Source organism: Sorex araneus, chromosome 6 (assembly GCF_027595985.1).
Source record: "Sorex araneus isolate mSorAra2 chromosome 6, mSorAra2.pri, whole genome shotgun sequence".
NCBI lineage: Eukaryota > Metazoa > Chordata > Mammalia > Eulipotyphla > Soricidae > Sorex > Sorex araneus.
The window spans coordinates 163,010,314-163,037,151 of NC_073307.1; the positions used below are offsets into that span (position 1 = coordinate 163,010,314).

The 26,838-nt window shown below is 65.5% G+C and overlaps 2 protein-coding genes across 4 annotated transcripts in view; one reads left to right on the plus strand and one right to left on the minus strand.

The window, feature by feature from the left end:
- Positions 1–20,718, plus strand: part of FLRT1 (fibronectin leucine rich transmembrane protein 1) — a 45,953-nt gene extending 25,235 nt beyond the window's left edge. Inside the window, exons 2-3 of the mRNA XM_055143127.1 lie at positions 11,946–12,637; positions 17,010–20,718. Of these exons, the coding sequence (XP_054999102.1) occupies positions 17,040–19,073 (2,034 nt within the window). The 5' untranslated portion in view covers positions 11,946–12,637; positions 17,010–17,039 and the 3' untranslated portion in view covers positions 19,074–20,718. The remainder of the gene's footprint in view (positions 1–11,945; positions 12,638–17,009) is intronic.
- The window catches only part of MACROD1 (mono-ADP ribosylhydrolase 1), a 93,144-nt gene that overhangs the window by 45,946 nt on the left and 20,360 nt on the right, over positions 1–26,838 (minus strand). The window lies entirely within an intron of this gene.

A 26,838-nucleotide genomic window follows, 5' to 3' on the forward strand; every position in this document is an offset into this window, starting at 1 on the left:
AGGCTGAGTTTCTGGCTTGAGGTCACACAGCAAACAAGGGTGGGGCAGCAAAGCCAAGACCAGTCCCCCTCTCTGCCTGACTCATCTGACAAGCGTGGCCTGGGAGAGACATGGTCCCTGAGAGGGGGAATAGGGGTGCTGGGACCCTCGTGGGCTTGCCAGTCACTGCCCAGCTGAGGCTCAGACACTGCCCTGGTGCTCCCCACCAAAGAGGTGGGCAGGGCCTGGAGGGAAGCCCGCACAGCCGGGAAACTGAGGCCCAGGGCAGGCGGGGCTTGTTCCTGGCAGGGCAGAGCTGGCACCCGGACTCCTGCCCCCCCTCATCCCCCTCTGCGGCAGCCCTCGCGGGCAGGATACCCCGAGTGAGACCCCGCTGGCGCCCGCTGCACCCCTGCCCGCCTCCCTGCCCCCTCGCCTGCTCCTCCCCTGCCCTCCGTCGTCACAGCTCGGGCCCGCACCCGCCTCACGTGTGGATGCACAGGGGTGAATTTTCACAGCTGCATTGTCACCTCCTAAAAATAGGCCGGGTGACGGGCAGAGCTGCCAGCAGCCTCTCTGCGCGGCGCGGACCCCAGCCCCAGGGAAGCCCCGCTCCGTGGCAGGCTCGGGGGTCTGAGCGCAGCGCAGCCGCAGTCCTGGGGCCAACAGGTGTGGGAGGCAGGACCCGGCACGCCCCCCCCCCCGTCTGTTCTCCAGCTTCCGGTTGCTGGGGCTTGGTCTGGGTTTCGGGGTCACACCCTAGGGTGCTCGGGGGTGGGGGGGCCGTGCACAGTGCAGGGGACGGAACCCGGCCCTGCGTGCCCCACTCCGGACCCCCAGCTGCTTCTCAAGCTCCACATTCTCGGGGTTCAGAGACTCACTGGCCCGGCCCGTGTCTGGGCACCGATGGGCACTTGTGATGGGCACAGGGTGGACTCTGGATTCTGGATGGGAGGGGGTGCAGACACGGCCCCTTCCCTCCCCACACACACACATTCTCTCATACACACATACACTCACTCACATACACATCCTCACATCATCCAGTCATGTTATAACACACATACACACTCAGCCACTCACGCTCACATAAAACACATTCTCACATACTGTAACACATACAGACACCCACACACATTCTCTCGTCTACTCAAGCTGTCTCACACACACACACACACACACACACACTCACACACACACTCTCACACGCTGCACCCCACCGTGGCCCCCTAAGCACAGGCCCTGGGGGCTCCAGCTAGTGTCAATGCTTGTCACCCCGCCTGTCACCAGCCCACACTGCCCGGGAGGAGGACCTCGGCCCGGCCTGCCCCTCCTGGCACCCAGGGCCGGTGGGACGCTCCTCTGCAGGGGAGAGGGGCGGGCCGAGACCCCTCACTGTCCCCCCGGGAGCTGACATGCCACAGGCAGCACCCTCCGGGCTCGCCACAGGCTCCTGGGGCACGGCCTGGGAGGCAGCTCGGCCCGGACCCGTCGTTCAACCCCAAAAGTCCAGATCGGGGCTGGAGCTATAGCACATCGGGTGGGGCGTTTGCCTTGCATGCGGCCGACCCAGATTCGATTCCCAGCATCCCATACGGTCCCCTGAGCACCGCCAGGAGTAATTCCTGAGTGCAGAGCCAGGAGTAACCCCTGTGCATTGCCGGGTGTGACCCAAAGAGCAAAAAAAAAAACAAAAAAGTCCCGACCAAGTGCCCCCGTGCCGGTGGCCCCGCGGTGTGCGGGGACTTCCACCAGCCCAGCCAGGGAGCGTCCTGGACAGCAGGAAAGCAGGGTGTGGGCAAGCGGCCTGGGCACCCCACGCGCTCCCGTGCTGTGTCCGCAGCGGGGCGGGCAGGCGGGGCCAGGAGGGACGAGGCCATTTGTCTGGCCACAGCTGGCTGGGATCTTCCACCCAAATGAAATTTTAACCCCGATCGTCAATCTTCCCAGTCCGGCCCCCTGCCGGCAGTGGCCACAAGCCACAGCCCTGACCGCAGGGCCGGGCCTCCGGCAGTGCTGCGGCCTGGGGAGATGGGTGGCCACGGGCGGGCGGCCCAGGCAGGTCTCTGTGTCAGTGGGGGGCGGGGTGGGGACAGATACAGGAGGTGGCGCCAGGGGGCTCAGCCAACGGCAGAGGGCCAGCTCGCTCGCTGCTGCTCAGTGCCCCTGTGCTGGGGCCACGCCCCTGTGAGCCACGTGCCCGCACACCCCGAGGTGCCCCCACATCTCCGGCAGCTGCTCCCGGAAGACACCTCCGGCCATTCTGCAGCCCAGCCTTATGCCCGGGCATCGCCCAACCCCAGCTCTCCCGGGGAGGTTGGCCCTTGTAGCGCGCAGGAGGGGGCCTGGGCAGGGAGCCGGGACCCCCTGCACCCTCCACAGGCAGAAACTCAGTGGCCCTGGATGACCCCCGCAGCAGGTGATGGGGGGCCGAGCAGGGGCAGGGTCGAACCCTGGACAGTGCCCCCTGCCCCTCTCCGGAGGGAGCCCGCCGGCAGCTCTCCCTGGGGCCTGGGTCAGGAGCTGACCATGCCACCTTGCGTCCCTCCATGTACTGCCCCGAGGCCAGATCGTGGGACGGCCCTGTTCCCTGTGACCGAGGCCCAGCAGGCTCGCCGTGTGGAGCGCAGAGCCTTCTAGAACCTTCTGGAAAGGCACATGCCCGAGGGTGTGGGTAGGATGCCGAGCACAGGAGGGGCCAGAGCTGGTGACAGTCCACACACTGGGGGCCAACCCCTCCCCGCCTCGTCTGCACCGCTGGAAACAGATCCCTGCCCCCCCTTCCCCTCCCCTGCTCTGGGAGCCTGTTGAGGGGGTGATTTCTTGGGGTGCGGTCTCTTCAGTCCTTGTGTGGGGGGCCACGAACAAGCAGGCAGCAGGCACGGAGCGAGCCCAGGACTGCAGTCACCCTCCCGGGTCCCGGTGGGACGGAGGGGCTGGGTGGGGACATGGGGGAGAGAGAGAGGACGGGGCAGCCAGCAGCTGTCCTGGGGCACAGGCACCCCAAGGCTGCCATGAAGCGGGGGAGGGGGGGCCGTCCCCGGGGGGCAGGGGAAGGCGGAGGCCAGGGTGGTCCTGGCCACAGGGGAGCAGCCTCCCGTGTCGCCGAGGGCGCGGCTGCGTTTCCTTCCATCATTTCCACGGCGGGTTTCATCATCTTCCTGGGGCCGTTGCGTCCTTCCCGGGGCTGTTGCGTTCTTCCCCCAGTGGACGCGGCAGGAACCGCTCAGCTCCATCTGTCCCTAGAGGGGCAGGCTGTGGGGTGGGGCCGTGCTGGGGGCGTGGGGGGGTTCCTCGGTGTACTCCCCAGACCTGCCAGGGCCCCCAATCCCGCCTATCCCCTGCCGATTTCTCCCCGTCCTTGTCTTTTTTTTTTTTTTTTTGCTTTTTGTGTCACACCCAATGATGCACAGGGGTCGCACCTGGCTCTGCACTCAGGAATTACCCCTGGCGGTGCTCAGGGGACCCTATGGGATGCTGGGAATCGAACCTGGGTTGGCCGCGTGCAAGGTAAATGCCTACCCGCTGTGCTATTGCTCCAGCCCCCCCCCCATCCTTGTCTCGGTGTGGTGTGGACTCCTAACTCCTGGCTCTGAGGGTCATCCCGGCGGAACCCGGGGGACCTTAGCGGGTCGTAAGGCCCGTGCCTTCCAGCTCTACTGTCTCTCCAGCCCTCTGACTGTTCTATTTTATTTATTTATTTTGGTGTTTTGGGTCACACCCGGCTGATGCTCAGGGCTTATACACTTGGCTCAGCACTCAGGAATTACCCCGGCGGTGCTCAAGGGATCCTATGGGATGCTGGGGATTGAACCTAGGCCAGCCGCGTGCATGGCAAATGCCCTCCCCGCTATATTATCACTCCAGCCCGTTTTTTTTTTTTCCCTTGCTTTGGCCACACCCAGCAAGCACTCATGACAAGGCTCAGTAACGCTCAGGGGTTACTCCTGGCTCTGCACTTGGGGATCACTCCGGGTGGGGATCTGGGGGGGGCTATGGAATGCCGGGGATCGAGCACAGGTTGGCGGCGTGCAGGGCAAGCACCTTCCCTGCTGGACCGTCACTGGTGGTTTCTGCTCCGGAGTGGCCACGGGGTTGGTGGCAGGTCTGGGGGTACACTGAGGTGCAGGGTGCGGGCCGGACGCAGGGCTGGTGCTGGACGCAGGGCAGACACGGTTCACTGTGAGGCACCAAATGGGCAGGAGGCCCCGGGCAGGGACACACCTGTGCCACGGCTGACCAACAGGGCCTGGGCACCTCCGCAGAGGATCCCGGGAGCTTCAACAGGCCCCTGGCCCCAGTGCTCTGAGCTGCAGTGTGCTGGCACGCCGACCCCACGGAGGGGACCGTCAGCGCAGAGAACCCGGACGCCCGCTGTGACAGGGAGGGAGGCGGGAGCACAGATGAATGGTGCCGGGTGGGGTTGACGGAGCCGCAGGTGCCGTGGGGGCAGTGCCGTCCCGGGTTCAGGGTGGGTCTGGGGAACCAGAGCGCTTGGGGACCCTGGGGTGCCGCCTGGCCCTCCGGTATCTGTCGCGACATTTTTTCCTTCGCGGCTTCCCCTCGTGGTGCGCCCAGGCCTTGGAGCCATCCGGAGCACCAGGGATGGAGCCCGCTCCCACCCGGAAGCCCCCTCCCTGCCCACTGGGGGGGCCGCCTGCTCTGTGGTGAGGTGTGCCCTGGGAAGGGGTGGGGTGGGGAGTGTTGTCTGACCAGGGGGGCCCTCCTTGCCCGGCTCTGCAGGGAACCAGAGGCGGGTCCAGGAGCCCCGAGATCCCCAGCAGACAGGGGACAAGGGAGGAAGGCTTCCTGGAGGAGGGGGCCTTGTTGGCCAGAAGTGAAGTGACCATCCACTTGACCAGCAGTGTGGGGTCCTCTCAGGAAGCGCGGGGCAGCGGAAGGAGGGACGGAGCTGGTGACTCGGGGGCCTCCTCCACCAGAGGATGGGGGCCCAAGGCTGCGAGGGGCCTGGAAACTGCCTTCACCCCAAGACCCAGGGAGCACATGGGCTGGGGGGGGCACTGTCAGGGGGCGGTGGGGGCTGCAGCTGACCGGGTCCCAGGGATCTCCATGCGGCAGCTTCAAAGAACTGGGATGTGACAAAAGCAGTCAGTGGCCTCTCCCCCCCCCTCCGGAGGGGCTGCAGGTTGCAGGTGCTCCCTGCCCGCAGCCCGCCCCCCTCCCTGGCAAGGCGGTGGGCCCGGGCCTCTCAGGGCTGAGCTTTAAGTCCCTTTGAAGTGTTACAACCATTTTCTCTCGTTCAATTAACAAGAAGAAAAGGAAGCTAATAGCTTGGTTTCCTGAGGCCTCTCTGTAAATATTCACAGGCCAGAGCCGGGCCAGGCCTGTTTACGGGAAGGAGGGCGGGGCGGGGACTTCCAACTCCGGACAGCGACAGCCCCGAGGCGGGCAGGGGGCGACACGGGCCCTGCTGGGGGGTGGGGGACTGGAGACTTCCAGAAGCAAAGGCAGCCCTGGGAGCCTGGACCCCCACTCTGAACAGCCTGGGTGCCCCGGGGGTCCAGTGCCTGGTGTGCCTTACAGCAGGGGGGGCAGGGACGTGGGGGGTGGGGGACAAGGAAGCTGAGGCCCAAGTCCCAAGGCCCAGGAGGGAGGACGGAGAGGAAGGGGGCATCCTGTGGGGTGTCACGCGATCCCTCTTTCCTGCTCCCTGAGAGATCAGAGAGAGGAGCAGGAACCCCAACACGGCTGACACCCAGCACACCAGCTAATGCCACTGCAGACATCGGTGGCGCCAGATTTGATCCAAACTCCAGGTTTGATCCCCCTGAGCCTCCATCATGAGTGCTCCCCCAAGACCCCAGGAGTGCTCCCCCAAGACCCCAGGAGTGCTCCCCGAGCCCCACGGGGTGAGGCCCCAACACCAAGCCCAAAGAGTGGCCTCTGCCCAAGGCCATCCAGGGGGACAGTGCCTCGACCCCCCCAGACAGTGCAGGGGGGAAGGAGCCCCCTGGGGGAGGGAATGGACGGGAAGACGCCCCTGGCCACAGCTCCTGACCCCAGCACACATGGGGAGGGTCGGAGGGACACGCCGTTCTGGTGAAAGCCCCAGCAGAGCGATAGTCCAGTGGGGAGGGCGCTCGCCTGTCCACAGCCAACCCGGTCAGGTTCCATCTCCCGCATCCCATGGGGTCCCCCGAGCACTGTGAGAAGTGAGTCCTGAATGCAGAGCTAGGAGGAAGCCCTGAGCATCACTATGTGGCCCCCCCCAAAACTAACAACAACATAAAAAGCAAGCCCCACTTCCTCAAAAGAGACTGGGGGTGGGGGGGAGAAGAAGGGGTGCCGACTGTGGGGGCTGGAGCAATAGCACAGCGGGGAGGGCGTTTGCCTTGCACGCGGCCGACCCGGGTTCGATTCCCAGCATCCCATATGGTCCCCTGAGCACCACCAGGAGTAATTCCTGAGTGCAGAGCCAGGAGTAACCCCTGTGCATTCCCAGGTATGACCCAAAAAGCAAAAAAAAAAAAAAGGGGGGGTGCCGGCTGTGCCCCTCTGCCCTGGGCACTTCTGTCCAGGGTGGTCCAGGCCATCCTACGAGCTGCATCGCAGCCCACGCACACCCCAGCCTCGCACACCAGTCTCAGCTCTTGTGTCAGAAAGTGTTGGATTCGCTCAGCTGAGGCTGGGTGGGCCCGCATGGCGCCCCGCCCTCCACCCCTCCTCTGTTCCCAGGTGCCTACGGGCCTGGAGGGGGGCAGAGCATGTGAGAAGGTGGGGAGGGGGGGGCAGGCAGTGCAGAGGTGTGGGGCCCTCCTGGCGGAGGGTGGGGGGTGGGCGATGGAGCAGTAGTCCAGTGGGGAAGGGCGCTTGCCTGCACACAGCCGCCCTGAGTTTCTATACGGTCCCCGAGCACTGCCAGGAGTCATTCCTGAGCACAGAGCCAGGAGGAACCCCTGAGCATCGCCAGGTGTGACCCAAAAAGCAAAAACAAAACAGAAAAGCCGGAGGCCTGGGGTGAGCCCTCGCTCTCATCCCCCCACCCAGCCCTCTGGGCCCCCAGCCCCTCCAGCTGGCCCTGTGGACGCCAGCCTCTGCCCGCCCCGGGCCCCCAGCATCCTCCCGGCCCTGCCCACAGCGGCACGCATGGACCCCCCGCCCTTCCTGTGCATGCCGCAGCCCCCAGGCCAAGGCCCCTGCTGGCACCATGGGAGACAGGGTCACGCGCTACACAGGGCCGGGCCTGGGGCCCGCCAACCATCAGCCGCACCCAGCCCAGTGCCAGCCCCAGAGACCTTCTCATCGCTGCAGGCCTGGGAGTAGCTCGAGCTACTGTGGCTCATTAAAGTGTCATCAGCTCGGTCACCAGCCACCAGTCCACCTGCATCTCTCTCTCTCTCTCCTCTCTCTCTCTCTCTCCTCTCTCCTCCTCTCTCCTCTCTCCTCTCTTTCTCTCCTCTCTCCTCTCTTTCTCTTTCTCTCTCCTCTCTTTCTCTCTCCTCTCTTTCTCCTCTCTCCTCTTTCTCTCTCCTCTCTCTCCTCTTTCTCTCTCCTCTCTCTCTCCTCTCTCCTCTCTCCTCTCTCTCACTTCTTTTTCTCTCCCCCTTTTCCCCTTCTCCCCTGAGGGTTGAAGCAGGAGCACCCACTGCTCAGGACTGTTTCGTTTTGTTCTGTTTTGGGGTCACACCTGGGGGTGCTCAGGGCTTACTCCTGGCTCTGCCCCTAGGGATCCCTCCTGGCGGTGCTCAGGGAACCACAGGGGATGCTGGGGATTGAACCCGGGTCAGCTGCGTGCAAGGCCAGCGCCCTCCCCGCTGTGCTATGGCCCTGGCCCCCCTGCTCAGGGTTTAATCCCCCCAGTGCCACCTCCAGGGCAGCAGCAACCACAGTGCAGAAGCGCATCCCCACTTCAGGGGGCCCGGGGCGGCTCGGCGTGGACGGGGCGCTGTACCTGTCCTGCTCCAGCTCACCCCTGAGCTCCCTGGGAGCTGGGGACCCCCCCAGAGCCACGGCCTGGTCAGCTGCCCTCAGAGGCCTCCCTCTGTCAGGCCAGGCATGTCGGACGCTCTGGGCTGGCAGTGCTGGGGGTGGGGGTGGGGGCCCTGCCAGCAGCAGCCTCCAGCCGGGCCGAGAGTTGGCTTGGGATGCTCGCGTCTTACCCAGCACCAGAGCAGGGCGGGACTTGAAGCATGTTCAGCCAGACGAATGGACGGACAGATGAAGAGATGGCGGGATGGGTGGACGCATGCGTGCGGGAGTGAGTGGGTGGGTGGGTGGGGGAAGAGATGAGTGAATATACGGATCAATGGTAAGAGGTGGCTGGGTCCACGGGTGGCTGGCTGGCTGGCTGGCTGGCTGGGTGATAAATGGGTGGATGGATTGGTGAGTAGGTGGGTGGAGGAATGCAGGGGAAAGATGGATGGGTTGGTGACGGATGGATGAGTTGGTTGGTTGGTAGACGGATGGAGGGCTTGGTTGGTTGGTGGGCGGATGGATGGATGGGCAGGTGGGTAGATGAATAGGTAGGTGACGGATGAAGAGCTGATGGATGGGTGGGGAGAGGGATGGAGGCCACACTGGGGGTGCTCATGGTAGGTGGCTAGGTTGTAGATGGGATGGCGGCAGATGGGTGATGAGTGGTCTATGGTGGGGGGTGGAAGGATGGGTGGGTGGGTGGCTGGGTAGGTGGGTGGATGTATAGGTCGGTAGATGACGAACAGGCTAGAGATGGACAGATGGTGACTGGGTTTATGACGGGCGGAGGGAAGGGTGGATAGGTGGACGGGCACAGGGTCGGGTGAGTGCCTGCAGTTTGGCCTCTGGAGAAGCCCACGGTCCCTGGGTGTGATGTGTCCAGTGACCACTTTAAGGTCCACTTAAGGGTATCTGTGTGACGGACACCTGCTGGAGAGGTGGGCTGTCAGGCGGCTCTCTTTCCCTTTAACAGTCCTTAAACGGAGCACGAGGTCGTTTATAGCATCGCGCAAAGAACGTGCAACTGTGTGAGCGGCCGGGATACGAGGCAGTGGTGGGAGTTGGGGGTCTCAGCTGTTGTCCCCTTCTCGGTGACCCTGTGCCTGGGGGGGGGGGGTTGTCCCCGCTCTGCCAGTCATGCTGGGCTGTCTCCGGGCTCAGGGGAGACGGTCGTGTGGAGGCCATCTCGGGAGGGCGGGGCCTGGTCCCCTTCCCCGTGGGTGTAGCGGGCGGGAGGGCTGGCAGTGCCCAGAGCAGGGGGGGTGGGGTGGGCGCAGCTCTCTCCCCCTTCCAAATTCCCTAATGGGCAGGATGTTATTTATAACAGGAAGTTCAACTGTAACATCTCGAGTCCTGGCAAACGGCAGCTTTTATTCTATTACACTGACCCAAAAAAATGGTCTTTTGGCATGTGGACATAGAGACGGAACTTGGAGGCCCAGGGACGGGGCGGCTGAGGCTGAGGCAGGCTGCAGGGGCTGCCCTGGGAGAGGGGGGCGCAGACACGGGGCTCTCGGGACCCCACGGGCTCACTTGGTCCTCCCTCCCCGCCCACCCGACGGACCCCAACCGAGTCTGCATTCACCTCTCACTGCACGGGGGGCCTCGCCCGTGCCCACAGAGGGTCCCGGGCAGCTGAGCACCCAGTCGGTTCTCTGCTCGCCACCCTGTTCTCACCCCTGGGGGCAGGGCCCACACCCAGCTGCCAGGGCAGGCATGCGGGGAACATTGGACTCCAGCACAGTGCTCGGACTGGAGGGGGTGTGGCCGGGACGGCAGCACGGCCACCCAGGAAGCCCAGAGCCCTGCCAACACTCTGATTTTCTTTCTTTTTTTTTTTTTGGTTTTTGGGTCACACTCGGCGATCGATGCACAGGGGTTACTCCTGGCTCTTCACTCAGGAATTACCCCTGGCAGTGCTCAGGGGACCATATGGGATGCTGGGATTAGAACCGGGGTCGGCTGAGTGCAAAGCAAACGCCCTACCCACTGTGCTATCGCTCCAGCCCCAACACTTTGATTTTCTAAGTGCCCAAGCGGGGCAGGAAGTTCGTCTGGTGCATTTATTAAGCACCTGCTGTGTGCGAGGCAGGGAACCAGGAGCCGAACAAGACACACCCCTACACCCCTCCCCCTGCAAACATGGTTCTTTCCTTGCACGCAGAGTCCTGGGGCGCTGCGGCCGCCCACACACAGGGGTTGTGACCCAGTTCAAGGGGGGGGTGCACTGAGGGGGGGTCTCGAGGCCAGGCCTGCAGGCTGCTGTGGTGACCTGGAGAACAGAGCTGGGGCGTCTCCCTGAGGTGGGGTTCAGGGCTGCAGGACACACACTCCAGCCCCCCGAAATAAACCCCTGGCACCCACCAGCAGGAAGCGCTGACTCCTGCCCCCCCCCCGCCCCCTCACTGTCATGGAGAAATGACCAAATCGTACGGTAGGACAGCAGTGAGAGACTGGGCGGGCTTCGCCCCTCCTGCCCCACCCCTTTCGGATGTGCCCCATCTTTCTGCTCGGCCGAGTGCCTGTCAGACCCTGCCCGCGCCAACTCACAGGTCCTTAGACGCCCTTCCCACCCGCCCAGGCAGACCCGGGTTCGATCCCCAGCATCCCATATGATCCCCCGAGCACCGCCAGGAGTAATTCCTGAGTGCAGAGCCAGGAGTGACCCCTGTGCATCACCGGGTATGACCCTAAAAGCCAAAATAAATAAAATAAAACTCACACCTTAAAAAGATCTTAGTTTGAGGGGCTGGAGCGATAGTACAGCGGGTAGGGCATTTGCCTTGCACGCGGCCGACCCGGTTCGATTCCCAGGATCCCATATGGTCCCCTAAGCACCACCAGGGGTAATTCCTGAGTGCAGAGCCAGGAATAATCCCTGTGCATTGCCGGGTGTGACCCCCCCAAAAAAATAGATCTTAGCTTGAGGAGCAGAGAGACGGTACAGCAGGCATGTGGCTGACCCCACGTGTCACATAAGATCCCCCCTAACCCCGTGAGGAGTGATCCCTGAGTGCAGAGCCGGGAGGAAACCCTGGGCACCACAAACAATACAGACAGACAGACGGTCAGATAGATTGATCCTTAGCTTGGAGCCCGTACGAGAACACGAGAGCTAAGATGCTTTGCTTGTTAGTGGCTGACTCTGGTTGGTGCCCAGAACTGCACATGGTCCCCCAGCACCACCCGGAGTGATCCCTGGACCCAGGTCCTGGCGCCAACACCACCCACCCCGCAAACAGACCCTTGCTCGAGCGCCGAGAAGACAGCGCTGAGGAGACGCTGGTCTTGCCTGCGGCCAAGCCAGGCTCGACCCCAGCTCCACACACAGTCCCCGGAGCACCAGGCCCAGGCCCTGGCCCTGCACCATTGGCCTGGCAGGCTGAGAATCACCAGAAGCCCCCGCCCCCCCCTGCCCCCTGCGACAGTCCCGGACAAGCCCTTCTCAGACCCACCCCCTTCAGCCCACCAGAGTCGGGCCCAGTCGCACCCGCGCCCATCAGGACGGGTCTCCAGGCCCGCCTCAAGCTCTCAGACGCTCTGTCCAGCTGCTTCCAAAGTGGGGCTCCCGTGGGGGTGTGATGCTGGGGCTCCTAGAGAGGGAGGGGGTGATGTTGGGGTCCCCGGCTTTTGCTGCACCGGGCTAATGAGAGGCCACTGGAGGAGTGAGGGGTTTGTTCCCCATTCCAGGAACCGTCCTGGCTCCCCCCCCCGAGTCTGCAGAAGGAAAGGGGGGCTGCAGAGGGCAGAGAAGGCTCCTGGGGAGCGGGGCTCCCTGTGCTTCCGTGGGAACGGGGGAGGCAGGCGCGGTTGGGCCAGGGGCACCCCGACTCCACTGTTCCAAGACTTCCCAGGCCCAGCAGAAAGCAAGGAGGGGGCAGGGGAAGGCCCCCGGGGGCAGCTGCCCCATCTCTGGGCTTGTGAGAGGACTCGGGCACGGGGGACGGGGAGCAGGCTGCGGGGTGCGGGGTGCCGGGTGCGGGGTGCGGCCCAGACTTCCGGGCTTCATCGCTTGTTTGGTTCTTTGGCAGGTGAGGCCGCAGGAGGCAGCGAGAAGCGGATTCCTTTCTGGACGGCTAAGGTCAGGGGGTGAAGCAGGACTGGTCCATGCGCCCCCCGCCGCTCCCCGGCCAGGAAGCCCCCGTGAGCAGGAGCAGAGCAGCCAGGCAGGAGCCCCCCCCACCCCCCGCCCTCAACCCCACACCCGCACCCCGGCAGCTTGCAGAAGGGGGGCTGCGGGGCCTGACAGCTCAGCAGCGCATGGCGACGGCCCCGGCCCCGCAGTGAACATCTGAACCCCTCCGCGGGGTGATGGAGCCCCCCCGGCCCCCCGCAGACTCAGCCTGAGTGGCAGGAAGCCCGCATCCGGCCCCGGCTCCCCTCCCGGGCGTCACGCAACGCTGCCCACTGCCCGCCCGCCCCCGCCGAGCGACACGAGGACTCACGCCACAGACTTGGTCCAGAAAGGGGGTGAAGGCCCCCAGGAAGCCTTGCAGGGCGGGGCCGCCTGGGGGCAGGGGGCGTCCTCAGCAGTGACCCCGGCCGCATCGGAGCCCGCAGGGCCAAGCACCCAGGGCGGCCCCCGCGGCCCCCACCTGCCCCGTCTGTGGCCCCGGCCCAGTGCCAGGCCCAGCATGTGAGCTGACCGGGCTCTGGTCCTGAGACACAGCACCCCGGGGAGACCCCAGCCGCCTCAGCCAGCTCCAGGGCTGCAGCGAAGAAGGTAAGGCCACCACCGGGAGCAGGGCCGGGGAGGGTCCCCTGCCGGGCGCCGGCGCGCACCCCCCAAAACTGCAGAGGTCAGTCACCAGCGCCTCCTGCTGGCCAGGCAGGGGGGGTCACTCGCTGCTTTCCCCCCCCCCCTGCTGCTTCCCAAGACGAGGGTTCGAGGCCTGGGAGGTGGCCCGGCACCTGTGTCCCCGTCACCGGGAGAGGGGTGGCCCCAGCCCAGCCCTTGGGGACTCTCTATCCAGTCCCTTTGGGGGTGAGGGTGGCAAACAGGGGGGCGGTGAGGGTGGGCCGGGATGGGGCCCCGGGAAGCCAGGAGGGCGGGACCGCGGGCCGCGGGCTGCGGGGGGGGGGTGGGGGGGGACAGGGCTCAGCAGGGCGGCCCGATTCATTACCAAGATGGAAGATGACACTTGGCCGCCGGTCCTGGGAGAGGGCTGATTTACGGCGGAGCCGGGGCGCGGGACATCCGTCAGCGCGGCGCCGTGCACGCGTCTGCGGGGGCATTAATAGCGTGTTATTAGCCGCCGGGTGAAGGATGCCCCGCCGGGCGGCGATTTGCTGTTATTTATTATGAAGGCGCGCCAAGTGCGGCCACAGCCCTGTCCCCCCCTCTCCCCGCCGCGGGGGTCCCTGGCTGGAGAGGGGCTTGTGAAGGACCCGGCCGACCACGGGGCCGACCAAGGGGCCCCAGGGGAGCCCCTGCCCCCACCCCTGCAGCTCTGGGCACATCTCCATATCCTGATGCCTCCCCCTTGCCGGGTCGGGGACGGGGGTGGGGGGGGCACACGCTGGGTTCCGCCCCCGACACCACAGGGGGACCCCTCTGCCAAGCAATCCCGGTTACTGCTGAACAACCAACCCGGGATCCCCTACCCTGCACTCGTCACTGGTCTCAAAGGACAGGTCAGGAAACAAGTGATGCATCCGGGGGCGGGGACGAGGGTGTCCCCTGGAACTGGCTCGGCCGGGGGTGGGGGAAGGCCCCCTCCACAGAGGCCCAGGCTGCCCCACCCTCTGCAGGAGGGACTGGCTCCCTGCCCACCTGGTCCCACGCCCCCAGACAGGAGGGGGGCTGCAGCTCTGGGGGACAGGGTGGGGCTGTCCCCTCCTCCAAAGCCTCGGGCCACAGGGTCACCAGCAGGGTCCAGATGAGGAAAGTGAGGCCGGGGGTCACCTCGCCACTGTCCTCCGAGCCTGGGGACAGAGACCAGGCTGGGGTGGGGGTCGCCCACGGGAGCTGCCCGCATTGGCATGGGGGCGTGGAGGGCAGGGGCTCCCCACCCCTGCCGGGGGGCCCAGCACCTCCCAGAAGTGTGCCCTTCCGCCCCATGTGCCCTCCCCTGCCCGTGTGTCCTCCCCTGCCCCCCGCCCCTCTGAGCCCCCACGCCCCTCTGGGCCCCCCTGCCCGGGCCTGCTGCCCTGGCTGGTGCCTCACTCACGCCTGCTCAAGTCTGCAGGATCCCCACAGCTACAACAAGTGACCCCCATAAAAGCCGGAGATTTACCAGGTTTGATTTGATGGCCTCATAAACCATCAAAGGCACCCCAGGGACTCAGAAGGCCTCGGGCACCCTGGCAATGAAAGGGCTTCTCGGTGGGGGTGAGGGGGAGCCGCTCCCCGCGCCCGCCCCGCTCCGACCCTGCGGCTCTGGCGAGCTGCGGGGGGCGTGGAGTCGGGCAGGCAGGGGGTGCGGGGGCTGCCCGGCCCGGATGAATGCGGCCCTCCGCCAGGGCAGGGCCCGGGCCCGCCCCAGCTCTGGGTCATCCATCAGCGGCTCCGGAAGGTGCGATTAGACTTGCTGACGGCCGGGCCGGAGCACTGAGCCCTGGCTGTGAGCTGAGCGGGCAGCGGGAGTGGATGTCCGCGCCAGAGGCCGTGGGGGCAGGCCGCGGGCTGGGCTGAACGAGTGCCCCTGCTCAGTGCCTGCTCGGAGGGGCAGAGTCCAGGGGCCACCCACAGCCCCGGCCAGGCCTGGCTGGCAGACCCGGGAGGGGGGCCCTCGCCAAGGGGGGCTGGGCAGGGAGCCTGAGACAGGCCGTGTGCCCCCGAGCAGGCTGTCCTGGACCACGGCCCCGGGACCCTGTGTGTGTCCTGGGGAGGCCCACAGGACCTGTGTCGTGGGGGCAGGTGCCAACCACCACTGACGTGGCGTGGGGGGCAAGTGCCGACACTGCCTGTGAAGGGCTGGTGCTGAGGGCCACCCTGATGCCAACCCCTCCCTCTCTTTCCTGGGGCTGGCACAGGGCTGGGCTCCGTGCAGCCGGCACCCTCCGACCCTCCGCTCAAGCCGGGGTCCTCGGGGCTGGAGAGGTGGTACCCGGGAAGGCGCCGGCCTGCAGGCAGCTGACTGGAGTTCAGTCCCTGAGCACTGCCAGGGTGGCCCCCGAGCAAACAAAGCCAGTGCTCTCCTGAGGGCAGAGGGCAGAGAAGTCTGCTTTGATGAAGCGACTCAGGGTGGCTGAGGGGACTAAGGACTGGCAGTCAGGGTGCCCCCACGTGCCCTAAGAGCAAGAGGCTGGGGTGCAGGAGGAACCCCCAAGGTCCAAGCATGCAGACAGGGTGAGGGTGATGGGCTGAGGGGCGGCGGGGGAGGGGCCGAGTTTAAAGGAGGCTGTGCGGAATGACTAGCGCCGTCTGGGCCCAGCAGGGACTTGTGGGGAGAGGGTGTGAGTGACCCCCAGAGCCCAGAGCACCGGGGACCACCTCGCAGCCCCTTTCCTAGCCCCTGCGAGGCCTCAGCTCCCCGTTTCCAGCCCTGACCCCCCTTCCCACTCACCCTCCCTCGCCAACTTCCAGCCAGGGGTGCTCGGCCGGCCCCTGGCCCACTCTGGGTGAAACCTGAAACGGGGCCTTTTGTCCTGGTGTGAGGGTCCGGCCCGCCACACTGAAGCCCACGTGTCCAGATTCTAGGCTGGTGAGGTGGCACGGATGGACGGGTGTGTGGGCAGTGGGTGGGTGATGGATGTGCAGGTGGGCGGGTGGGTGAATGGAGAGGTGAGATGTATGTATGGATGGACGGATGGATGGATGGACGGATGGACGGATGGACGGATGGATGGACGGATGGATGATGGATGGATGGATGATGGATGGACGGATGGATGGATGATGGATGGTAGATCCTTTTCTCTCTCTCTCTCTCTCTCTCTCTCTCTCTCTCTCTCTCTCTCTCTCTCTCTCTCTCTCTCTCTCTCTTCTCCTCTCCTCTCCTCTCTTCCCAAGCAGTGTCCAGGGGATCCCAGGGGCCATTCCCAGTGATACTCAACCAACAGCTCAGGCCCAGAAGCGCGGGGGGCGGGGACAGGACCACACTCAGCAGTGCTGCGGGGCGGGTGCCAGGGATCAAACTCAGGGCCTGGCGTGTGTGAGGCAGCACCCCTCTCCCTGAGCCATCTCCCTAGCTCAGCCTCCTGCTCTTTATTTTTTTTTTTTTGGCTTTTGGGTCACACACGGCGATGCACAGGGGTCACTCCTGGCTCATGCACTCGGGAATTACTCCTGGCAGTGCTCAGGGGACCATAAGGGATGCTGGGATTCGAACCCGGGTCGGCCTCGTGCAAGGCAAACGCCCCACCCGCTGTGCCATTGCTCCAGCCCCAGCCTCCTGCTCTTTAATGCAACTAGATGCAATGAGGCAAAACATCGCTATTTCTTCTTTCCACCCCCAAACTAGCTGATGGACCCTCTAAACTGGGAAAGGGCCAGGCCAGGTTTGGCCTCATTCCGCCCCCCCTACCCCCGATCCAGAGTGCAGGGTCAGGGGGAGGCGGGGGGGGGGCACCTCTGTGGATGGCGGAGAGCAGTAGGTCTGTTGACACTTCCTCCTGCGCCTCGGCCACGCACGGGCGGCAGGCGGGCCCGGTTTTAACACCCGACAATGCAGCTCTTCGCCCGGCGCCGCTCGGCAGTGACGGGCCCTGGCAGCTGTTTTCTGCAGGTTTAGCAACGCCCCCTCCTCCCCCTCCCACCCCCACCTACCCCCCCTCGGAGCTCGCAGGCCTCATGGAAATGAGCTTTTCCCTGCGAGCCTTGGGCCTGCGCCAGCAGCGATGGATGGAGGCGCAGCGCCCGTTCCAGGGAGAACCGGCAGCTCTCTCTCCTCCGTCAGTCCGACATGCCCCAAATCTGCCTGGTCCCCACGGGCCGGCCACGCCCGGCCTCCTCTGTAGGCGCCGTGAAGGAATGGCGGTGATGGGTGAGGGGCGGCTGCTGAATCACCTCGCCAGGGGCTCCGAGTCGCGTCCCCGGGGCCCGTGACTGCGACCTGGATTCCAGGCTAGACGCTGCTCAGTCGGGTGGGCCCAGTGCCGCCCCCCACCCCGCTGTCCTCACGATCTCGTCCCCCTCCCCCCTCCCCCCGCAGGTGTCGCAGCTCCGAGGCCGGCGGGCCACCATGGTCGCAGCACAGCCCTCCCTGCCCGCCGCCCACGCCGCCGCCACCCACGCCGCCACCCTCACGGCCACCGTGGTGATGACCACGGCCAGCATGGACCTGCGGGACTGGCTGTTCCTGTGCTACGGGCTCATCGCCTTCCTGACGGAGGCCATCGACAGCACCACCTGCCCGTCCGTGTGCCGCTGCGACAACGGCTTCATCTACTGCAACGACCGGGGGCTCACGGCCGTGCCCCCCGACATCCCCGACGACGCCACCACGCTCTACCTGCAGAACAACCGCATCGGCAATGCGGGCATCCCGCAGGCGCTGCGCACCAAGGTGCACGTGCGTGTCATCTACCTGTACGCCAACGCGCTGGACGAGCTGCCCGCCAACCTGCCGCGCTCGCTGCGGGAGCTGCACCTGCAGGACAACAACGTGCGCGCCATCGCCCGCGCCTCGCTCGCCCGCCTCCCGCTGCTGGAGAAGCTGCACCTGGACGACAACTCCGTGTCCACCGTGAGCATCGAGGAGGACGCCTTCGCCGACAGCCGCCAGCTGCGGCTGCTCTTCCTGAGCCGCAACCACCTGAGCAGCATCCCGCCGGGGCTGCCCCGCACACTCGAGGAGCTGCGGCTGGACGACAACCGCATCTCCACCATCCCGCTGCGCGCCTTCCAGGGCCTCGGCGGCCTGCGGCGCCTCGTGCTGGACGGCAACCTGCTGGCCAACCAGCGCATCGCCGACGACACCTTCAGCCGCCTGCAGAACCTCACCGAGCTCTCGCTGGTGCGCAACTCGCTGGCCGCGCCGCCCCTCAACCTGCCCAGCGCCCGCCTGCAGCGCCTCTACCTGCAGGACAACGCCATCAGCCACATCCCCGCCAACACCCTGGCCAGGATGCGGGCCCTGGAGCGCCTGGACCTGTCCAACAACAACCTCACCACGCTGCCCCGCGGCCTCTTCGACGACCTCGACAGCCTGGCCCAGCTCCTGCTCCGCAACAACCCCTGGTTCTGCGGCTGCAGCCTCCTGTGGCTGCGGGACTGGGTGAAGGCGCGGGCGGCCTTGGTCAACGTGCGGGGCCTCATGTGCCAGGGCCCCGAGCGGGTGCGGGGCATGGCCATCAAGGACATCACCAGCGAGCTGGACGAGTGCTTCGAACCCGGGGCACCGCCGGCCGCCGCCGCGCCCGCCCCCAAGACCACGGCCGCCAACCGCGCAGCGGCCACCACGCCCCAGGGCTCGCTCTTCACCCTCAAGGCCAAGCGGCCGGGGCTGCGCCTCCCCGACTCCAGCCTGGACTACCCGATGGCCACGGGGGACAGCGCCAAGACGCTGGTCATCCACGTGAAGCCCCTGACGGCCGACTCCATCCGCATCACCTGGAAGACCACGCTCCCCGCCTCCTCCTTCCGGCTCAGCTGGCTCCGCCTGGGCCACAGCCCGGCCGTGGGCTCCATCACGGAGACGCTGGTGCAGGGGGACAAGACGGAGTACCTGCTGACGGCGCTGGAGCCCAAGTCCACCTACATGATCTGCCTGGTCACCATGGAGACCGGCAGCACCTACGTGGCCGATGAGACGCCCGTGTGCGCCAAGGCCGAGACAGCCGACAGCTACGGCCCTGCCACCACGCTCAACCAAGAGCAGAACGCCGACCCCCTGGCCGGCCTGCCCCTGGCGGGCATCATTGGAGGGGCCGTGGCCCTCGTCTTCCTCCTCCTGGTCCTGGGGGCCATCTGCTGGTACGTGCACCGGGCCAGCGAGCTCCTGTCCCGGGAGCGGGCCTACAACCGGGGCAGCCGGAAGAAGGACGACTACATGGAGTCGGGCACCAAGAAGGACAACTCCATCCTGGAGATGCGCGGCCCCGGGCTGCAGATGCTGCCCATCAACCCGTACCACGCCAAAGAGGAGTACGTGGTGCACACCATCTTCCCCTCCAACGGCAGCGGGCTCTGCAAAGGCACGCACACCATCGGCTACGGCACCACGCGGGGCTACCGGGACGGTGGCATCCCCGACATCGACTTCTCTTACACCTGACGCCCCACACAGGCTGCCGCCTCCCCACATGGGAGACCCCCCCACGGCTCGGCCCTGCCCTGCCCTGCCCTGCCCGGGGCCCTCCCCACTGAGCCCGCGTGCGTGCCTGCGGGTGCGCCAGGAAACGGGAGGTCGCGCTGACTTCCCCACGGAGAGCCACGCTTGGGGAGGGCAGATGATTCTGTAGAACGTGACAGTGGAGAAGAAAAAAAAAAACCATCCAAGTTTGTGGGTTTTTTTTTTTCAAAGACCAGAAAGGCAGGAAAGGGGAGGTGGGTGCGGAGGGGGTGGGGTGGGGATGGGGGCTGTTGGCGTCGCTGAAGACATAAGTTATACTGAGTTATGCCAGTTGGGGAGGGAAGGACTAAAAATAAGGTTGCAGTGAAAGCTGGGCTGGTGGCTTCGTTTTCTCCAGATCCGGAAAGCGACCACCTGTACCTGGGGCCGCGCCACAAAAGAGCCACGAAGCCCCCGAGTGGCTCCTGCCGGCGCTGGCCGTGCGAGGCGAGCCGATGTCTGGTGCCTGACAGAGGGAAGCAGGCAGGAAGGCTCGGGAGCTATTGTCCTGACGCCTCGCGAGCGGCTCCCGCCACAGCCCTGCCTAGGGCCTCTGGCCGCGTTCATCAAACGGTAGATTTTTAAAAAAAAGCCTCTTTTTCTCTCCTGCCCCTCTCTCGGGCTCCTGCGCCCTCCTAACGGTGGCGATGTTTCTGTCTGCCTGTCTCCTGGCCTTGGCTGTTGTGCCTCCGAGCACAGATGGGCAGACAGAAGGGCGGGTGGACCCTTCTGGGATGGGGCGTACAATTTCCAGGGACAATAGAGGCTGGAAAGCGCGGAGGGCGTGGGTGGGCGTGGTCTGGGTTGCCCCGCCCTGGAGGGGCGTGTCTCTCGGGGGCGTGTCTCCCGGGTGTCTTTCGTGGGGGCGTGTCCCTCAGGGGGCGTGCCTTCGCTGGGCGTGGCCCGAGCAGCGGAGCTTCCCTGAGGAGAGGAGCTGTGGGAGCTTTGGGGGCTTGTGGGGTCTCGCCTCCTCGGCAGGGGCCCCCTTCCCTACAACAGAGCTAAGCCAGCCGTGCTCCTCGCCCCCGCCCCTCGCCCTCCACTCTGAGCGCTTCCCCGCTCCGTGCGCCCTCCTGGGACGGGTAATTGGCACAGGGACCGCTGGGCGTTTTTTTTATATCAGCTGATGAGACCTAATGGTTTCCATGGCTGCTCAAGGCAAGGGGGAAAAAAAAATTCTCAGAAAAAGCCCTGGGAGGTGGCAACCCCCTTCCCAGGCCTGCTCGGGAGAAAGGAAAGGAGCTTGTTAAAAAAAAAACAAAAAACACGCCAGCCTGCAGGGCCCGCCTTGACTTCCTGCCCCCTCTCCCTCTCCCCCCACCCCCAGGCCAGCTCGACCCAGCAACCCCAAACAGAAAACATACAGTAATAATGATAATCCCTCTGGGGAGAAGAGAGCGAGGGGCCTGGGGTCTGGTACCCCGCACTCAGAACCTCGGCCACAAATGCTCAACGGGGCCTTTCCTGGGGGCCCCAGGGAGGAGTGGGGTCAAAGAAGGGGCGCTGGGATGGGGGCAGGGGACAGGCCTGGCTGGCGGCTCCTCCAGGGCCCCGCATGCCTGAAAGAGGGGACCGACCAGCAGAGCGCAAAGGACACAGCTCAGCGCTGGGCGCGGGGGGGGGGGGGGGGGGGGGGCGGGGAGGCTGAGGGTGGGGACACCAGCCTCCCCCAGAATCATTTCAAAGAGCAGGCAGAGGCCAGCTGCTTGGGCCTGGGTTGGTCCTCAGGGGTCAAGGCCGCTGTCGCCTATGCGCAAGAAGGCCTACAGCTGGGCCCAAGTCGTGCCCGCCACCAGTACCAGACAGGCAGAGGGCACTGGGGAGCCCCCATACCACGAGGGCTCCAGGCCAGCCCCCAACCCGGGGCAACCCTGGTGGCCACCCTCCTCCCCCAAGCCCAGGCCTGCACCTGACATCAGTCCCTCGTGCTTGGGGTTCACCCAGGCCCCGCCTGCCTTGCCCTGGGCAGTGTGCCCCCCTCTCATCTTCTCTGCCCCCCATGTCCCAACATCTCTCCCTGCCCCTTCTGGGTAGAAGCTCCCCGCTGCTTCACGGCGCCCCAAAACCAGGACTGGGGGCTGCAGTCACGCCCACCCTGAAATTCGGGTCCCTGTTGTTCCAACTCCAAGTCAGTCGGCACATGACACAGCCAGCCTCCCTGGCCCCTGGAAAGAGCGGAGGGGCCGGGCCCAGGGTCCGCCTGTGGATGTGACGGCACAGCCACCCCACAGCACCTCCCCGGGGGGGGGGGGTGGGGCCTGGCGCTGACAGGAGGATGGAAGGGTGGACAGAGAGAGATTTGTGGGGTTGCAGGCGGGCTGGAAGTCAACGTGGGGAAAAAGCAGCCCAGGGCACTTCTCTGATTTAGCCTCCGTGACGATTAGCTGTAGTGACTGGGATCTCTTTTCTATTACATGGCAATTTTCCTTTAAATTCCCCCCCTTTAAGAAAGAAAATAAAATAAGGAAGGCGAGGCAGGCAGGCAGGCAGGCAGGGGAACTGCAAGGGGCCAGGAGAGACATTTGCATTTTGCCAATGAGGTCTCTTGTAAGCGCAGCTCAGGCGCAGGGCCTTATGGAATGCTTAAGAGATTACTAAGAATAAAATCTATTAATTAGTCATACTCGATTCCGCAGACACGACGTGCATCAGAAGCTGCGTCGCTCCCCTTCCTCCTTCCCTCCTGCGGGAGCTCCGGCTTCCCTGGGCTCGGTCCGTGTTAACATGCAGCCCACCCAGACCCAAGCTGGGGGGGGGCGGGAACAGTGCAGGGAGGGCCCGGCCTTCCCGCCCCAAACCCACACCCGCCTCGGGAGTCTTCTCCCTCTCTGGATGGGCCCCTCCTCTCCGTAAGGGAGATCTGCTGGTGCCATCGAAGGGAAACTGAGGCTGAGCAGATGGACTGCAGGGCTGTGTGTCTGTGGTTAGACCTTTTCACTTCTGCTTTGGGAGGGGTGTCTCGTTTCACCCAGGAATTCTCGTGTTCCAGAGCCAACGGGGGGTGGGGGGGTACAGAGTGGGGTGGAGTTGTCTGCTAATTCTAGAAGGTTCCACTTGGTCCAAGGCAGGTGATGGAGGCCCAGAGGGGGGAGAACGGGCCAGGTGAGGAGCGCTGGGTGGGAGAATCAGACAGGGGCCTGAAGAAGGGCCTCGTCACAGGCCCTCCCGCCCGCACTCACTGGGAGCCGAGAGTGGGGGGCACCCTGCTCCCCGCAGGAGCTCGGGTCCCAGAGACAAGCCGCTGCAGAAATTTGCTTCCCGCTGAACGCGCCCGAGCACGCCAGGGAGGCCGGGGCTCCTGAGCCTCTCGCTGATGGGAAAGACGACACGGAGGATTGGATGCGGCAGGCAGTGGCGGCGGGGCTGGGCGAGGGGCTCGCGCGGCGGCCAGAACACACTCTCAGAGCCAGGACTGGGCAGGGCAGTGGCAGCGGTGGGATGCAGGGGAAGGAGGGTCCCAGCGTCCCCTCCGGGAGGAGCTTGCCTGTCCATGGGGGGCGGCGGGGAGGGCAGGGGCTGGACGGGCGCCAGGGCGGGCGCTAACGAGCTCGGCCAGCAGGAGACAGGCCGGCAGTCTCGGCTCTGGGGAGGGAGGGAAGGCTCCACGCGGCAGATCATTACCGTTTACAACCCAGCAAGCCCGCTCCATTGATCAGGGGAGATGCGACTGCTCGGAGTGAGCCGTGAGGGGGGATCCCTCCCTCTTGGGGACCCCCCACCCCCAGGCTGTGTGCAGAGCAGGGATTTTCAGCGGGGGGGGGGGCGGGGGGTCCTCCAAGGGCAGCCTGCAAAGTAGACCAGGCTGAGCTGGCCCTGGGGGGGGGTGGCTCAGGCCTCTGGGGTGGGGGGCGGTGGGGGGCAGGGGAAGCCCACATGGGCTGGGCAGAAGTGGTCCCAGGGGCTGGAGCGAGAGCACAGCGGGGAGGGTGTTTGCCTTGCACGCAGCCAACCCGGGTTCGATTCCCAGCATCCCATATGGTCCCACGGCCAGGGGTGATTCCTGAGCGCGGAGCCAGGAGTAACAGCATCGCCGGGTGTGACCCAAAAAGCAAAAAAAAAGGGTTACAAGTGACTTCAGGGGTGGCAAACCAGGGGGCGTGACCATCAGGTCACAGACAAATGAGGGCGCAGGAAACCACGGGTTTCTTGGTTTCCTCTCTGCCCTGGGCGCCGTGGGGCGTCCGTGCCGGTGAGAGGAGAGCGGAACCAGCGGTGAAGGGTAAGCTGAGGGTCAGAGAAGACAAACCCTGGCCCGGCAAGGGGACCAGGCAGTGACTGAGCTCCCTGTCCCTGGGAGCATCCAAGCATCCCACAGGGGCCGGGTCCAAATCAACAGCTGACTCTGGCCAGGGTTTGTCCTTCCCCTCCTCCATCGGCCCCAGCCACCCTGCAAGGCCCTGTCGGAGACGGTCACTGTCTGCTCAGAGCCAGTGGCCCCCCGCCGCCCTGCCGGACACCTGTGTTCCCAGAGGTGTCTCCAGGTGCTCCGGGGGGCCCTCGAGGCCTGGGAAGAAAGTGGGGCCAGGAGCCAGCCAGGGTGAGGGGACAGAGAGAAGCCACCCGCGGGGCCCCTCTCCCCCCGGGAGCCAGGGCCAGCCGCAGCCCCGAGCATCCGGGCCACTTCTCGCGCGCACTTCCCAGCATTTATCGTTTCTTTTGAAGCGTTCCAAGTCCTTGCCTGAAATATCCACATTTGCTTATTTAAAAGACAAGATTCCCGGGGCTCTTCACCCCTCCCTCTTGTTCCCCCCTTGCATTTTAATCTCCTCTCTCTCTCTCTCTCTCTCTCTCTCTCTCTCACACTCTTCCCCCTTCCCCCCTGCTCCCCAATCTGGGCTCAGGAGCACGTAAAAAAATAAACAATCTGCAGGGGCATGCAGACCCCCCCCAAGGCTGGAGGGGCAGACCCGAACTCTTCTGCGTCTCTGGGAATGTGGGGGATCCCTTCCTGCAGCAGTGAGGAGGGTGTCTGGTGGGGAAAGGCACCCACCCTCGGAGGGTGGAACTGACCCGGGCCCCCTCCCTAATTAAGCCACCGTGGGAGTCCCAGGCTGAACCTGGAGGTTCTGCAGGGAGATGTGGGCAGTTTCACCCCCGCACAGGCACAGCCGTGGGGGCCTCGCTCCTGCTCCAGGAAGCCCCGTCTGGCACCCAGGGGGACCCCGCCTCTCTTCTCCAATGCGCCCCTGGGCCTGGCCTCTGCTCCCCACCTGCCCTGCCCTGAGGGGGATGTGTGTCCTACCCTGTGGACCCTCAGGCCACCAGCAATGAACCGGGGGTAGGGGGCATCTGGATCCTTGGTGTCAGCCCTCAGCAGCCTGGTGTCTCGGTTTTCCCTTCAAGCCAGGGACCGGAGGACACAGGAGGCAGAGAATTGGGTGTCCCTGGCTCTCAGGCTCCCCCCAGAACCCCCCGTGCAAGAAGCATCCAGACTTTCTCAGACACAATCACTCAAGTCCCAGGGCCGGTGAACGTGGCCACAACCCCCCCACCCCGGGCCGCCCCCGCCCAGGTCCCAGGGCCCCCCTGCACCAGGTCCAGGGTGTTCCCGCAGAAGTCGCCCACCCCTGAGTGAGCCTTCGAGCTTCCACTGAACCCAGCAGCTGGGGCGCATCTCTGACGGGGGAGCCAGAAGCCCCGAGGCCGGCCCCAGGGGACTCGTCAGCAGGCACTGTGACAGCAAACACTCCAGCAAGCCCCCGAAGCACCCCCCCCTTTCCTGATCTCAGAGGGTCTCTATCTCCTGTGGGATCACGGAACATTCTGGAACTCTCTCTCCCGCCCCTCCTGACCCATCCCTGGAGGACGGAGAGAGAGAACCCCGCCGGGCACCCCACATGCCCCTGCCCCGCTGACCCCAAGCCACGGGCCGCCTGCTCTGGTCTTTCCCCGTCTCTGAGGACAGAGGGGCTCGGGAGCGGGCTGAGGGGGCCTCTCCCGCACTGCCTGCCGCCCCCGCCCCGCCCCCCCCCACCTCCCGCCAGGGGCGCCCCAGGCCTGAAACACACCCCCGCCTCCATGACAAACCAAAGTGCACTGCGAACCGCCCTTTGGCCTCCTGTAGGTGCCTTGAAACGCCCGTGTCCGATGAATGTGAGCGCCGCGTCCTACTTCCTGTTTGTCTGTTTTCATACCGAATGTCCGAGTCCACGGTCCTTGGCCTTTCTTGAAATAAATACGATTTAACTTTTACCACCCTCTCGGCTGCTAACTCTGGGCCCAGGGTCTCGGCGTGGGGGGTGGGGGTGGGGCGCGCAGGCCTCACACACGGCCGCTCCCGGTTGGGACCCCCGGCCCCAGCTACGGCTCCCCGGGTCCGGCTGGGGGGTCACCCCATCAGACGTGGACCCACACAAAATAAAACAAGTGGAAGTTCCCCCTAAGGGCCCCAATACCAAGGCAGCTCAAAGGGCCGCCCCCCCCCAGCACTGCACAGCCCCCCCCCCCGCCGGCTGCACCACCCAGTGTGGCCCCAAACCCCAGTCCCGAGTCGAGGCTGGAACAGGACCCCAGGAAACCCCCACAAGCCCCCAGCAGCAGCACCCCCTAGTTCCTGATCCGAGAGGTTCTTTGCAATGTCTGCAGGATCATGGAACATTCTGGAACACGCCCGCCCACCCGGACAGGCCCTCCGCTTCAGGCCGATTCCCAGAGGGTCCCCACGAGAAGCTGTGGACCTGCTCTACGAGGACACCTGGACCAAGTTCCACCCTGGGGCCGGGCTGGCCGTGTAGACGGGTGCCCTGCTGTGTCCCCCCCGAGCGTGCCCCCCAGCTCCCCCCGCGCCCACCCGGCCCCACCGGGCTCACGCGCCGTCTCCTGCCGGCGGGCCCCAGCCACGGCAGCTAAATTTATCCTACAACAAGAACATCTGCGGCTGCACGCGGGGAACGAGCTTTCCCTCAGAGGCCGCGCGGGCAGCCCGGTTCCCACACCGCGGGGGGGGGGGGGGGGCCCAGGACACCCACCTGTCCAGGGGCCTCACTGACAGGCCCACCGGCGTTCGGGGCTCAGAATGACGCCAGGGGCTGGAGCGATAGCACAGCGGGTAGGGCGTTTGCCTTGCACGAGGCCGACCCGGGTTCAAATCCCAGCATCCCATATGGTCCCCTGAGCACTGCCAGGGGTGATTCCTGAGTGCAGAGCCAGGAGTGACCCCTGTGCATCGCCAGGTGTGACCCAAAAAGAAAAAAAAAATGTAGTATCAGAATGACGCCAGACAGGGGGACTGGGTTGCCCCCCGCCCCCGACACACACCTACATGGGGGGGGACCCTGCCTGGGGGGTGCGGGCTATGTTCCCACAGAGGCCGAGGAGAGAGAGAACAAGGCAGGTCCCACGCCGTGCCTCCTTCTGGAAGGTTCTGCCTCCTAGCCACACTACCCTGGGCCCCCTGGCTGCCCCTCAGGAGTGAACTCCGGCCTCTGCAGTGGCTCCGGTTCTTCCTCCCCAGGGGACCCTCCCAGCACCTCGCCGCTCGCGTGCCGAGGCCCCCCGCAGGCCTGGCGCCGGGAGGCGCCCACAGATGCGAGCTGCAGGGTGAGTCCTCGCCGGCCACCGTCAGTGGGCGGGGCCTGGGGCCTCCTTCCCCTGGGGCCCCCACCCTGCAAACGGACAAAGTGTCCCCAGCCCACCCCCCTGCCCTCCACACACTGGCCTCGCACCCAAACCTGAAACCGAGCCCGACAGGCAGACGTGGCCTTCCCAG